This window comes from Natator depressus, chromosome 1 (genome assembly GCF_965152275.1).
Source record: "Natator depressus isolate rNatDep1 chromosome 1, rNatDep2.hap1, whole genome shotgun sequence".
NCBI lineage: Eukaryota > Metazoa > Chordata > Testudines > Cheloniidae > Natator > Natator depressus.
The window spans coordinates 336,963,310-336,976,678 of record NC_134234.1 but is presented as its reverse complement, the minus strand read 5'-3'; the positions used below and the strand labels follow the sequence as shown (position 1 = coordinate 336,976,678).

At 47.7% G+C, this 13,369-nt stretch overlaps 1 protein-coding gene across 2 annotated transcripts in view; it reads right to left on the bottom strand.

The window, feature by feature from the left end:
- Positions 1–13,369, bottom strand: part of SFMBT2 (Scm like with four mbt domains 2) — a 188,166-nt gene that overhangs the window by 132,648 nt on the left and 42,149 nt on the right. For both annotated transcript variants that reach the window (XM_074942680.1, XM_074942681.1), the window contains exons 3-4: positions 13,255–13,349; positions 8,501–8,741 (exon numbers count right to left, since the gene is read on the bottom strand). In XM_074942680.1, coding sequence (XP_074798781.1) covers positions 8,501–8,741; positions 13,255–13,349 — 336 coding nt within the window. The remainder of the gene's footprint in view (positions 1–8,500; positions 8,742–13,254; positions 13,350–13,369) is intronic.

The window sequence follows — 13,369 nt, the reverse complement described above, 5'->3', positions numbered from 1 at the left end:
GAATAACTTCTTAGCCCTGGTCTACACTAGGGGAGGGATCAATCTAAAGCTACGCAACTTCAGCTACGTGAATAACGGGGGAGGGATAGCTCAGTCGGGGGGAAGGGATAGCTCAGTGGTTTGAGCATTGGCCTGCTAAACCCAGGGTTGTGAGTTCAATCCTTGAGGGGGCCATTTAGGGATCAGGGGCAAAAATTGGGGATTGGTCCTGCTCTGAGCAGGGGGTTGGACTAGATGACCTCCTGAGGTCCCTTCCAACCCTGGTATTCTATGATTCTATGACTTACCGTGGTGAGTCGACTGCTGCCGCTCCCCCATCTACAGCGCTGCGAGAGGTGCAGGCAGAGGAGTACAAGAGTCAACGGGAGAGCGCTCGGGGGTCGATTCATCGTGTCTAGACTAGACCGGATAAATCGATCCCTGCTGGATCGATTGCTGCCTGCCGATCCGGTGGGTAGAGAAGACATACCCTTAGAATGGACCAAATTCTCCCTTGACTTGTACCTCCAATAATCTCAAAGGGCAAAATGGGGTCCTAGGAATATATTCTCAGAGACAAATACTGACGGTCTTATTCAGTCAAAGAGTTCTTATGAAAATCAAAGCAATTTTTTTTCCCCTGAGCAAGGATGAAGTAAAGCTTTTGTACCTTAGCATCTTAAATAAGACCTTAGCACTAGTCCAATAGTAGGTAAGAGGTAGGACGTGTGAATGAACTTCAACTGAACTAGCAATGTAGTTTGGAATTACAAGGCAATCTATTTTGCTGCTGCACGAGTCCGATCCTGTTCTGCATGAATAAAGCGCTCGGGATCACGCCATAAGTGAATTATGCCTTCACCATGGAGTGGGGCGGGGAGGGGGGGGGAGAAAACCTGGATTTGTGCTGGAAATGGCGCACCTTGATTATCATACACATTGTAAGGAGAGTGATCACTTTAGATAAGCTATTACCAGCAGGAGAGTGGGGTGGGGGGAGAGAAAACCTTTTGTAGTGGTAAACACCCATTTTTTCATGGTTTGTGTGTATAAAAAGATCTTCTGTACTTTCCACAGTATGCATCCGATGAAGTGAACTGTAGCTCACGAAAGCTTATGCTCAAATAAATTGGTTAGTCTCTAAGGTGCCACACGTACTCCTTTTCTTCACGGAGGGAAAGTCACAAATTAATCTAATGCAAGTTAAGCAGGAAAACACCCACAAACAACGCTATTTCCATCATAGCCCTAGTGGCAAGTTTGCCTGAGAGGCCCAATCCTGCAGGATGCGGAGCATCCACAGTGCCCACTGATGTATCTGGGGTTTGGTGGGGCTCAGCACCACCCAGGATCAGGCCTTTGAGTTTTAACTCTACCCAAGCAAGTGAATCTTGCTAGAAAAGGAGGCTTGCTGAACCTAATCAGAAGTGCAGGCTTATGAGTTAACAGGAGCACATTGATCCTTCTAGAATTCTATGGGGGAGAGGGACTGTTCCTCAAGTTTTACATCCCGATATCAACATATCCCAATATCAGAAAACAGGCCTGGTTCTCTTCTTCACTGACTCCTTTATCAGTCCCCTGATTTTACTGGTGCTACTTCCAATTTACACTGTTGGAACCAAGAAAAGAATCAAGCTCATCATCGCATGGATTTACAATAGGGAAGGAGAATTCAGCCCTCCTTGAATTGCTGTCTGTCAATAATGGTAAGGCAAAACTATCCCAGCAATTACAAGTTGTGGAAGAGCTCCGACCTTGTCCCCATGGGTTCCGCACTTCCAGACAGTTTATGCTAGCTTCAGAGGCTCACTGCAACCCTCCATGTAGCCCTTCTCTCTCTAGGGCCAGGGATACAGTCTACTGAGCCCTTTTCATCATGAACCAGCAATGGAGGTTAGTGAGAGAATTCCCACAGTCTCTGTTGCTCCCTACAGCCTCATGCCAAAACAGTTTAGCCTCCTGTCCTGACAGGAGGTGTTTCTATCGTGGTGGGTTCAGGGGAACCCGGGCCCGCCCTCTACTCCAGGTTCCAGCCCAGGGACCCTAATGGTAGCAGCTGTTGGCAGTCAACCTTTCACTGCCAGAGTTGCTGCATTTCCCTGGGCCACTTCCCCACAGCTCTCCTGCTTCTCCCTTACCTTAGGCCTCCCTTACTAATGACTTGAGGGTGTCTTCATTAACCAGCCCTTCAGCCACACTTCTTCTCCTCTAGCTCCTTGGCTCCTCTCTGCCTGACTGGAGTGAGCCCTTTTATATTATCAGAGGGGCCTTAATTAGAGTCAGGTGGTCACATTAGCTTAATTGCCTCACCTGACCCTTTGCAGGTTAATTGGAGTCAGGTGTTCTCATTAGGCTGGAGCAGCCCCTGCTCTGGTCAGTCAGGGAACAGAAAACTGTTAACCCAGTGGCCATTATATCCGCCTTCTGCTATTCTGCTGTACCCAACTGGCCTGGGTCCATCACAAAGTGTGCACAATAATCTTGTCCTCCAGTGTCTTCAGTGCATCCCAGAAGGCATTAAGATAATGCCAGAGGAAACGCTGCTCTGTTGGCCTAGCTGTAAATCTGCAATCTGTACAAAAACCAGATGTCAATCAAAAGACGTTGCTGCTCTCTGCGCGTTTCACAATGCATAATTTAGCCACTACACTTGTCAAGTTCTGTGTGGGGCTCTTCTACCTGACTGTAAATGTGTTCGGGAACCCAACTGTCATCAAGAGAGGGAAACAGCACACGGAGACAAATGGCTAGGAGAGGGGGGAGGCCGATTTTCTTTCACAATTAAAGACGTTATTAGTAATGGAAGTTCAGCAAGCCACAAATTATTTTTTAACTCTTCAGAAAACAGTCCAGGATATGCTTGCAGCTATTACATTGTAGGGCATAAAATTCACCTAGGGAGTCCAAGGCCATTGCAAAACCCAAGTCAGTTCTGCCGCAGAAAGGAAGGTGGTCCATGAGGAGTCCACGAGGAGCAGCTGAGTTCTGCACCAGTTCCACACAGGCCAAAGTGAAGGGGAGGTTTGGGGTATGTCTACACTGCAGTGTAAGCCCAGGCTCTGACTCAGGCTTGATCCGAAGCCCCCCTTCAGTCTACACACAAATCTCTCAGACTCAGGCTCAGACCCAGTGACTAACCAGGGTCATGGTCAAGGAGCTATGATCACCCAGATCCATAAACCCACTCTTAATGACTGAGCACGGGTTGTGGCCCCATTCCAATCTGGAGACTGGAACAGCAACTGCAGAACGGCCCTACAGTGTGCCCTGCCCATGATTTGAGGATTAGGTTCTGTGCCACCCACTTACGGTCTAAACCCACTGAAGTCAAAATCCCATTGTTTTCAATGGTCATTCAGTTGTTCCCCAAGCAAATCATATTTGCTCAGGCTTTATGCAGAGGGGTAAAAACACAAGAGGCGAAATTTACCTGCATTAGGCAGCATTGGTTTATGCCAATGGTTAAACTGCAATACAAAAAACAATCTGTCCCAGGATGGGACTTTAGAGCTGCTCAGCAATGTAGCTATAGACCATAAGGATGTCTTCACACTTTCTTCTGCAAGTTCATGAATAAACATCGGTTCATTCAAATGAGTTTTATATTAATTCATTTAAATAATTTTCATTTTGATTTGAATGGTAAACAGAGCTATTCTGCCAGGAAAGTTGAGTTTGCAATTCAAATTACACACCAATTTGTAATGAGAAAAATATAATTAATGGCAAGACTTGAAGTAACTAATTTTACTCCTTTGATTTTCTACAGTAAGGAGTGGGGAGGGTGGGGGACAGGGAGACACACAGGTTATGTCTACACTGCAGCTGGAAGGGTGTGTGCCTCCCAGCCCAGGCAGACAAACCCCTGCTCAGGCTCATTGTAGATGTGGCAGTACAGGCAAGCGAGCAGCCTTCTAGAGCTCCTGGGTCCATACTTGGATGGCTAGCCCAGGTCACCCCATGTGCTGCAACGTCTACATTGCGAAAACCAGCAGAGTCAGCACACGTCCGGCTGCCACACATTCTGTTCCAGTGCATCACATCATAATGTCACTGCAGGGCATAACGTGACTTGATATTATGCTCACGGGCACGATGATGCAAAGTTAACGCCTCCCCATACATAATAATGTAACAGGCAGTAAATTAAACTACTTCCTTATATTGGGATCATAAACAATAATTATTTGGCAGCTGCCCCTTGGAAGCACTGTATGCGCCGAAGATTAAATCAAGCCCTATTGATTTGCTAAGCTGAACAAACCCATTCACTCCCCTCTAATGAAATTCATAATCTCCTTTTTCATTTTGTGGTGCTGTAATGTGGTATTACTTTTACACGTAAGACTAGCACTGATCAGTTCTTTCTGGTAAGCAGAACACAATACAGTCCCAGTGCAGCCGTTCTGCCAGTTTAACAAGTGTGTCTTTGCAGATTTGCTTATTAAACAGAGCCCATCAACTACTGAATGAAATCAAATCTTAATGGCTGGCCCACGGCCATGCTGCTTGCACTTCTCTTTGCAGTGACGGCCCGATCCTGCATTTCATAAGCAGCAGGAACTCCAGCTCAGATCAAGGAGTGCATGAGAGGGCCCTTAAAATGCTGGCTGCTCTCATTAAATATGGAGATTAAATTAATTTTTTAGAAGGCATGATAGTGAAATAGGGTGTGATGCTAAGAACACAAAAAACTTTTGGGAACGTCATATAAAATAGCAATTTCTCTTGTACCAAATACAGGGGGCTTATCTTGCAGCCCTTTCCCAGCCAAAGCTCCGTCTGATTTCAATAGGAGTTTGACAAAGTAAGGACGGATGCACTCACCGAGCCAGCAAAGCATTGAAGCAGAAGCAGGACTTTAAGCCCAGGGGTACATGCGTGAAGTTACGCACACACTACTGGCCAGATGTTCAAGAGTGCTCCGCACCCAGCAGCTCCCGGTGTTCTCGATGGGAGGTGTCAGGGGCTGCATATTTTTTAAATCCTGGCCACTTCAGTAAGGTGCCTAAGTGGGAACAGAGCACTTCTGAAAACCTGGCTTTTTATGGTCTTTCCAGGATCAGGGCTGGAGTAAAAAAAATGAGTAATGACCCCAGGACTTAATCCAATAGGCAACGGGTAATATTTCAAAAGCACCTAGGTGATTTTGGAACCTGAGCCCCAAGTGACTTGGTCACCTAGGAGCCTAAAGTCCATTAAGTCTGCTAGGTGCCTAAGTCTAACAGTTATGTGCCCCATAGATCTTCAGCTTCTGCCTTACCTTGCAGGCACCTAAATTCCCTAGATGCCTAAATTTCCACCAATAAAGTCCCTACGGTTCCTACATTTCTGCCAGTGGACATGTGCAAAACTGCACAAGCCCTGCTGCTGTTGAGCTGCTCAGCCGTGTAGCTCACTCCTCAGCCCTGGCAGGATTCACAAACTGGGCCTTCTCCACCCGTCTCACCTGCAGGGCCTGATCTGATAGCGTGCCCTGAGCATGCCTAACCTGCACAAGACAACTGGGGAGGCACAGAGATGGCATGAGTGTGATTATATCCAACAGCCCAGCGGTGGGGAGAATCACGTGGGAGATCCAGGATTGCGGCCCCACGCTGCCTGATTTGAAGCAGGGACGTGGCCCCAGGTCTCGCACCTCCCAGCAGAGTGCCCTGACCACCAGTTTACTGGGTATTCTGGGACAGTCTCTCCATCTCTTCTGTTGAAGCTGTTCCACTTTGTATAATTAATAGTCATGTGGCCAGAGAGAGTGTGTGTGTATAACTTTACAGCCCAGTGATTAAAGCACTCAACTGTGAGACCTGCATTCAAATCCCTGCCTCTAAGCAGGCAGAGCAGGGATTTGAACCCAGATCTCCCATAGACGGGCAATTGGCTGTCTCGATTTTCATGCGAAAGGGATGACCTGTCTGAGCCACATAACTCCAGGAGAAGGTTCACAGCTATGAATCCTAAACAGAAGCAGGTGCCTTCCTTGGGCCTAACTGGGCACCTAAGTACCTTTGAGGATATGGGCCCTAAGCCCACCCCTCTCCTTAGCATTATCTACTGGCTAGCTTAGGCAGCTCCCTGCTCAGCATGCTGGCTTGTCAGAATCCTGTTCTTAGGCACCTAACTCTCCCCTACGCATTGTATAGGGAGCCTGGGAGCCCAGCTCAGAGCTGTAAATTCCACTGGGCAGCAGGGCACCTAAGAGTTAGGTGTTGCACCACTTAGCACTGCAAAATGCCTAAGTCCCTTTGTGGGCCTAACCCTAAGTTACTGATGCCCAGATCCTCTCAAGTATTTCAGCTCCTAAGTTCCAAGGAAATGAGACTTAGGAACTTTGGAAAGTTGTTACCCATCATCTGTGCATTAAAGTTTGTTCATTCAATGAAAAAAGAAAAAAAAACAGTTTCCACCACACTTTTTCGAGCGAGCAGCCTGAATTCAGCACCTACCCTGACCTATACCCTACTCCAGTGGTCCCCAACCTTTCTGTGGGAATAACACATTCCTATTCCCAGAAGACTGTGGCGGGCGCCAGACACCCCGCCGCCAAAATGTCGCCGAGAAACAGTAACGCTTCTCGGCAGCATTTCGGCGGGCGGTTCTCCGGCGGCCACGCTAGGCGGCAGCATGTCGGCGGGGCGGTGTCCTGCAGGCGCACACAACTGCCCCGGCGGGTACCATTGCGCCCCCGGGCACTGTGTTGGGGACCCTTGCCCTATGCAACCCCAATGGTTGCCTGGCACTGCACTGCACAGGGTACAAAGGGGGCACAGGGTACAAAGGGGGCACATGAGTACAAATGCTGAACACTGAACTGTACATCAGCACAGGATTTGGCCACCCAAGCTAAACCGTGCACATGGAAGTAGCCAGCACCAGGAAAAGATTCCAACCCTTCCCTGAAGAGCAAATGCTCTAGTTATATAACAATCATTATTTTCTATTATAGCAGTCGATAAATCCTCTTACCCCTTGACCCTGGCATTTCATGATTTAGTTTACGGCACTATATATTTTCTTCCCGCATTGATTATAAGCCACATAATAAAAGGAGTTTTAAAAAAAAAAGAAGCCACATAAAAAATTAGGAGACCAATAAAAATCTAACCCCTCTGAAATCAGCCTGATTTATTACGGCTTGGCTAACAAACCTTTCAATCACATTTGTGTTCGGGTATCAAGCGCTACTTTCATGTTTTTTATAAATCCATCCTTTTTTAGTCAAGGGACACAATCAGGCCAAATCGGGTCCAAAGACGTCTACAAACCAGATCGGTTTTCTGCATACGCTAGGAAATGGGCCAAATTCGTCCTTAGCTCAAGTGAGCATAGCTCCCATTGAAGAGACACCACTGGTCAGTCTGATGCAGTATCTCTGCCATAATCATGTACAACATGCAAATGAAATGTCAACCTTCGGAATAGTCATTAGAAATAGGCAGTAACCCTCCCCCCCCCCCCCCAAAAAAAAAAAAAAACCCTCAGACCTCAGAAGCATCATTTTAAACGTTCCTTCATTTGATTCCCAAAGAACTCGAGTGTGGGGCTAAATCTTCATCCCACAAAGATTGAATGAACTGGACCAGTGCAGCGAACATAAATGGAAGGGTGGGGAGAAGAGCATCCTCTGCCCAGCTGGAGTAGATTGGTAGCTATTCCATGGAAGCAACTACAGCCTCTGGGCTACAGCAGCCCACTATACGCCCTCTATGCAAGAGCATGGCCAACCCATGTCATGGAGCCATTGGCCCTACTTGCTTCTTTCCCTACCGCACTGTTGCCCAGGACCACCATGATACGCTGTTCCTCCGCAGGCAGGGAATATGGAGCTCCCCTGAGCTGACTTTCTCGCCTGCTCAGCGAAACCACAGCCGTCACCCATCAGAATCTTGCGCATCTCCACAACTGAGGAGCCATAGTTGCCTCTTAGTGAACAAGGCCCAGATTCTGCTGTCCTTACTCAGGCAATGCGCCCATTGTCTTTAAAGGCTGAGTAAAGACTGCAGGATTTGGCCCTGAATGGTTTCTGACCTTTCCAAAGCAAAGCCAGTCAGGATTCCAGCATAGGGACAATGGGCCTGAAAGGTTTTTTGTAGGATTGTAGCAGAGGGCCAAATTCTGACCTCAGTTTCACTCAGCCTCGTGAGGCTGGACTGGAGTAAGTGAAATCAGAATTTGGTCTTTTTTTGCTAGAAGTATAAGGCCATTTTTCCCTGATGGAAAACTTTGGTTTTGCAATATAGGGACAAATTCCCTTCCCAACACTTTCATCTACAAAACGTTTACATTATTATTATTACGGTTTGTTGAACAATTCCCTTCCTAGGATTTGATCCCACAAGCTCTTGGCAAGCAGAATCCATCAGTGAAGTCTAAGGGCCAATTTCCCAGTTGGTGTAAAGTGACCTCAATGGAGCTACATAGGTTTACACCAGCAGAGGACCTGATGCAAGTTGATTGTAGGCTTGGAGTCGAACCAGATCTTATACTAGATCATGACCCCACCAGAAAGCACAGAACTCACCATCTGGAGGCATCAGTACTTTGTTGTTCTGCGTACACCAGCCCACTGGATGAAGGTCAGCTGTCATCACATCGCACCAGAAATCTGCCCTGCGATCATCTCCATAGCCACAGTAACGTAGCAACAAGAGCTGCCCACACGTTGTAATGATCGTAGCCACCCAGTAGGTGTCCGGATTGTTCTTGTTGGCCACTTCTAACTTCATCCCTGGTTGGAAACTGCTCTGAAGGCTGATTTCAACCTTGCAAAATTAGAAATAGGTATTATTTTTCCATATAAGAGAAGGAAAATAAGGCATGATCTCTATCTGAGCAACGCTAGCAGGCAACATTCTTAGGTGCATAGTGGCATGGTCTCGCAGACAGGGCACTAAATAACCATTCGGGGAACCACAGTTCCATCCCTAGCTCCGCCACTGACTGGTTGAGTGAGCTTGGGCAAGTCACTTTATCTCTGACCCTCATCTATTCAGACCATAAGCTCTTTGGGGTAGAAACTATCTATTATGATGTGCCTGGACACAGTGGCACCCTGATCTCAGTTGGGCCTCTTGGTGAGACTGTCGTGCCAGTAATAATTTTAAGCATGGCCTCTGGGAATGGGTGAAGCTCTGCCCCATGCAGAGGGCCAGCACAAGCCCTATGTGCCACTACTAAAGACTCACTTGAGCTGAAGAGAAAGCCAACGTATGATCCAAAGAACTTGTTGCTATGCAGCTCCACCAGAAAATAACAGGCCCGATTCTGGTTGTGTGTGAGGTGCTTTATAATTGAGGCCTGGTCCTCAGAGGTGCTCCATACCTGTAATTCCGTCTCTCAGGTGTAGAGCACCTCTGAGGACCAGGACCATCTCAGAGCCCTTTATAAGCACCCTGGGCTTAATCCTGCCCCCACGGACGTCAGTGATAATGCGTCCACTGACCGCACTGGATGCGGGTCCATGCTCTCGCTGATTAAGGCTCTTAACACCCTGGTGAAGAAGGCAAAGGCAGCATCACCAGCCACCATTACAGACGGCTGAAGAGAAGAAGTTCACAGCAAAACTCCCATTGATGGCAACAGAAGCAGGACTGGGTCCCAAGCAACTTGCCTGTTGAACGCTAGAGAATACAATACATATTCTGTAGGACAATGGTTCTCAATCAGGGTTACGTGTACCCCTGGGGGTACTCAGAGGTCTTCCAGGGGGTACATCAACTCCTCTAGATATTTGCCTAGTTTTACAGCAGGCTACATAAAAAGCACTAGCGAAGTCAGTACAAACTAAAACTTCATACAGACAATGACTTATTTATACTGCTGTATATACTGTACACTGAAATGTTAGTATAATATTTATATTCCAATTTATTTATTTTATAATGATAATGCAAAAATGAGAAAATAAGCCATTTTTCAGTAATAGTGTGCTGTCACACTTTTATATTTTTATGTCTGATTTTGTAAGCAAGGAGATTTTAAGTGACATGTAACTTGAGAGCACGGAAGACAAATCAGACTCCTGAAAGGGGTACAGTTAGAGTTACAGGGGTACAGGTGGCAAAGGTTGAGACCCACTGCTGTAGGACATTCCTAACCAATGGAGTTAAATCTGAGCATATGCCTTATGCACTAACTTTCTGTATCACTTAAGAGTTCTTCTGATGTCTCCAGTTTTCCCTCCCAAGCTTGGAAGAAAGTTAGTCCCCTGGTTAGGGTACCAGCCTAGACTTGAGAAGACCCGAGTTCAATTCCCTGTGCCACTTCAGACTTCCTCTATGACCTTGGGCAAGGTAGTCTCTTTGTGACTTAGTTCCCATCTCTGAAATGGGGATAACAACACATCCCTACCTCACGGGGAAGTTGTGAGGAAACACGTGTTAAAAACTGCTGGGTGACATTTAAGTACCTAGTATGGATACAGAAGAGGAATACAAGACTGCCTAAATCCATTTCTTGTGTCTCGTCTTATACTTCGACTGTAAGCCCCTTGGGGGCAGGGACGCTTTTCTGGTCTGTGTTTGTACAGTGCCTAGCACAATGGGGTCCTGGCCCATGACTAGCGCTTCTAGCTGCTACAGTAATGCACATAACAAAAGATTGCCTGGGGGTCAACTGTAACAGTGTTTTGCTAGTCTAGAGGAATGCAGCTCCTCTGGAGTTGGGAAGACTCCTCCTTTACCTGCCTCACACATGATTACTGCTGTCTAAGCACTGACAAGTTGCATCATTTAATTATTTTCATACCACAGGTCCATTTGTCCGGTATCTGTGCATTCACCTTCCGTCAACAGGAACTGCGTACGTGGCTCGGGGCTGGTCTGTGGCCCTTCCAGCTGGTCTCTTATATAGTGACCATCTCCACAGAACCTGAGCACCTCGTAAAATGATCAACTACACACATTAAGCTGTAATGATCTCTCTCCGCAATGACCAGCCTGTGACATTTTGGGGAGTGGGGATTTTTTTGTGTGTGGTATAGCTATACAAAAGGTGGGTTGTAGACATGGATTTTGTCTCTCTCTCTCTCTCTCTCTAGAGGCTCCAGGGTCTCACCCCTAAGGCTGACAGTTCCATTGTCCCAGTGGAACGTAGCCATTGGGGAAGGTCACAATCACAAAGGATGAGGTGGGGCCCCTAGGTAACCCAAGCCAATGCCACAGCGGTGGGGTTCTCAACCTTTTTCTTTCTGAGGCCCCTCAACACACTATAGAAATTCCATGGTCCTCCTGTGCCACAGCAACCGCATCCGGGCATATCCATTTGATTAAAAGCCAGGGCTGGCGTTAGGGAGTAGCAAGCAGGGCAATCGGCCAGGGCCCAACACCACTGGTGGCCCTCGAAGCTAAGTTGCTTGGGCTTCAGCTTTCTGCCCTGGGCCCCAGCGAGTCTAACACTTGCCCTGCTCTCTGGTTTATTTTGACAGACCCCCTGAAACCTGCTTGCAACTCCCCAGGGGGGCCCAGACCCCTGGTTGAGAACCACTACCATAGAGAGCTTGGAGGATGGAGTATGAAAACTTGAGCTGGAGTCAGTATTCAGCAAGGAGTCAGTGCACAGAGCAGAGGGTTGGAAGGAGCGAGGTGCTCTCACCGAACAGCTGTTGTGCTCTGAACCAACTGTCGACTGAAGGTCAGCAGTTTCACATCAAGGACAGAGAATTACAATAATCCAGCCAGGCGGGAAGTGGCGTGTGAATCACTGTGGCTATGTCAGAATTTGATAGGAGGGACTGCAATCTCCTTGCCTCACGTAGGTGGAATTGGGAGCGTTTTACAACCGTAGCTCTTTGAGTATCCAGAGGAAAAGACCAGGTGGACACTCATGCTGAGGATTCTCCAAAAAGCATGCCTCTCCCCTCCAACATCGAGTCATCATTTCCAGAGTCATCCCGCAGCCAGTCTCAGCCAGGCCTCTGTACAGGCAGCTGGGAGATGGTGCTGTTTGCATCTGAGGAGAAGATGTAGTGGTGCTGGTTACATCTGTATCGAATGGGATGGGGAGAGACAGGAATGTTGTGGGGCTCCACAGGTGAGTGCTGGGGAGATAGAGGAGAAGGTGCCCATCACGGCTCTGGGAGTGGCCTGAGAGGGGCAGTTGAACTCATCTCTGAGCAAACCCACTAATCCCACCATGACTCTGAGGTGGGATGGCACCATTTTAGAGCTGACTATATCAAATGCTATGGAAAGGTCTAGCAATAAAAGCATGAGCATATGACCCTGTCCATAGCCAAGAAGAAATCATCCCTCAGGGCCATGTCCTAACCTGAAGCCTGCTTGGGAGGAGTCCAGGATATTGGCAGTATCTAGGAGTTGAGCTTCCCAGTTAGTTTGCTTAGGAACTGGAGGTTAGAGAATGGATAGCAGCTGGAGAGGTCGGTCGTGTCAAGCAATGGTTTCTTAAGTACTGGCTGCATTGTGATGTGCTCTGGGACAGCAATAGATTTCCCTTCTCAAAGAAAGTGCCAACAATCCCAGTCCGTAGGGATTCCAGGTGCTCTCAATGCTCTTCCACAAACCAAGAAGGGCCTGGGGCCAGAGCTGCAGACGGTGGTTGTTTTACCATGGTGCTTCCAGAATTCCATTGTGCGAATGAACCAACTTCACATGAGGGAAGGTATCATATTCTCAGGCCTATGACGGTTGTATGGCTTCAGGTGCCCACAGAGGCCATTTCTGCTACCAGAGAGTTTCTCTGAGATGTAGGCTGATAGCTTGTCACTGCAAGAGACACCATTTTCCGGAGCTGAGAGGAGGCATTCCATGGTAACCAGGCTATTTAACATTGACAGGCTTCTCGGAAGAGCCTGTTTTAAGGAGGGCTTTGAAGGAACAACATGCATGCAATTTTTGTGTGGTGGGGTGGCCTGGAAGAAATTAAAGGGCTCGAGGAGGCAGGAGAAGCAAAGGATGCAGGATAGAGAGTGGGAGGGAATGAGTGCTGAATGTAGGCAAGAGGAACGCAGTACAGGGCCTTGAGAAGGCGTAAGGATGAGAAGCTTGAATCCGAAGTAGAGTGAGAAGCCAGTGGAGCCAAAGAAAGGCATGAGAACAGGTGTTCAACAGGAGAAGGAAGAGGATTTTAGGAGGAGAGGGAAAGGATTCCAGCATTTCGGATTGGGAGGAAGAAATCTGAGAAGCAGAGAGAAAAGTTTGGTGATGTTTCCTCAAGAGCCATCAGCCATGCCTTTAAATTTCCCAGGATGACCCTCTCCAATCAGAATGAAAAGGGGAAGGGCACAGAACTTTCTCAAGGCCCAAGTGAAGTACGTACGTGTCTGAACGAGGTGTGAGGGGCAGCGCTTGCTCCCGTTTCTTCCAAGTATTCATCCCAGTTGAAGTCGGTCTCCTCGATGCTAGAACCTTCATCTGTTGGGGGAGGGAGGGAA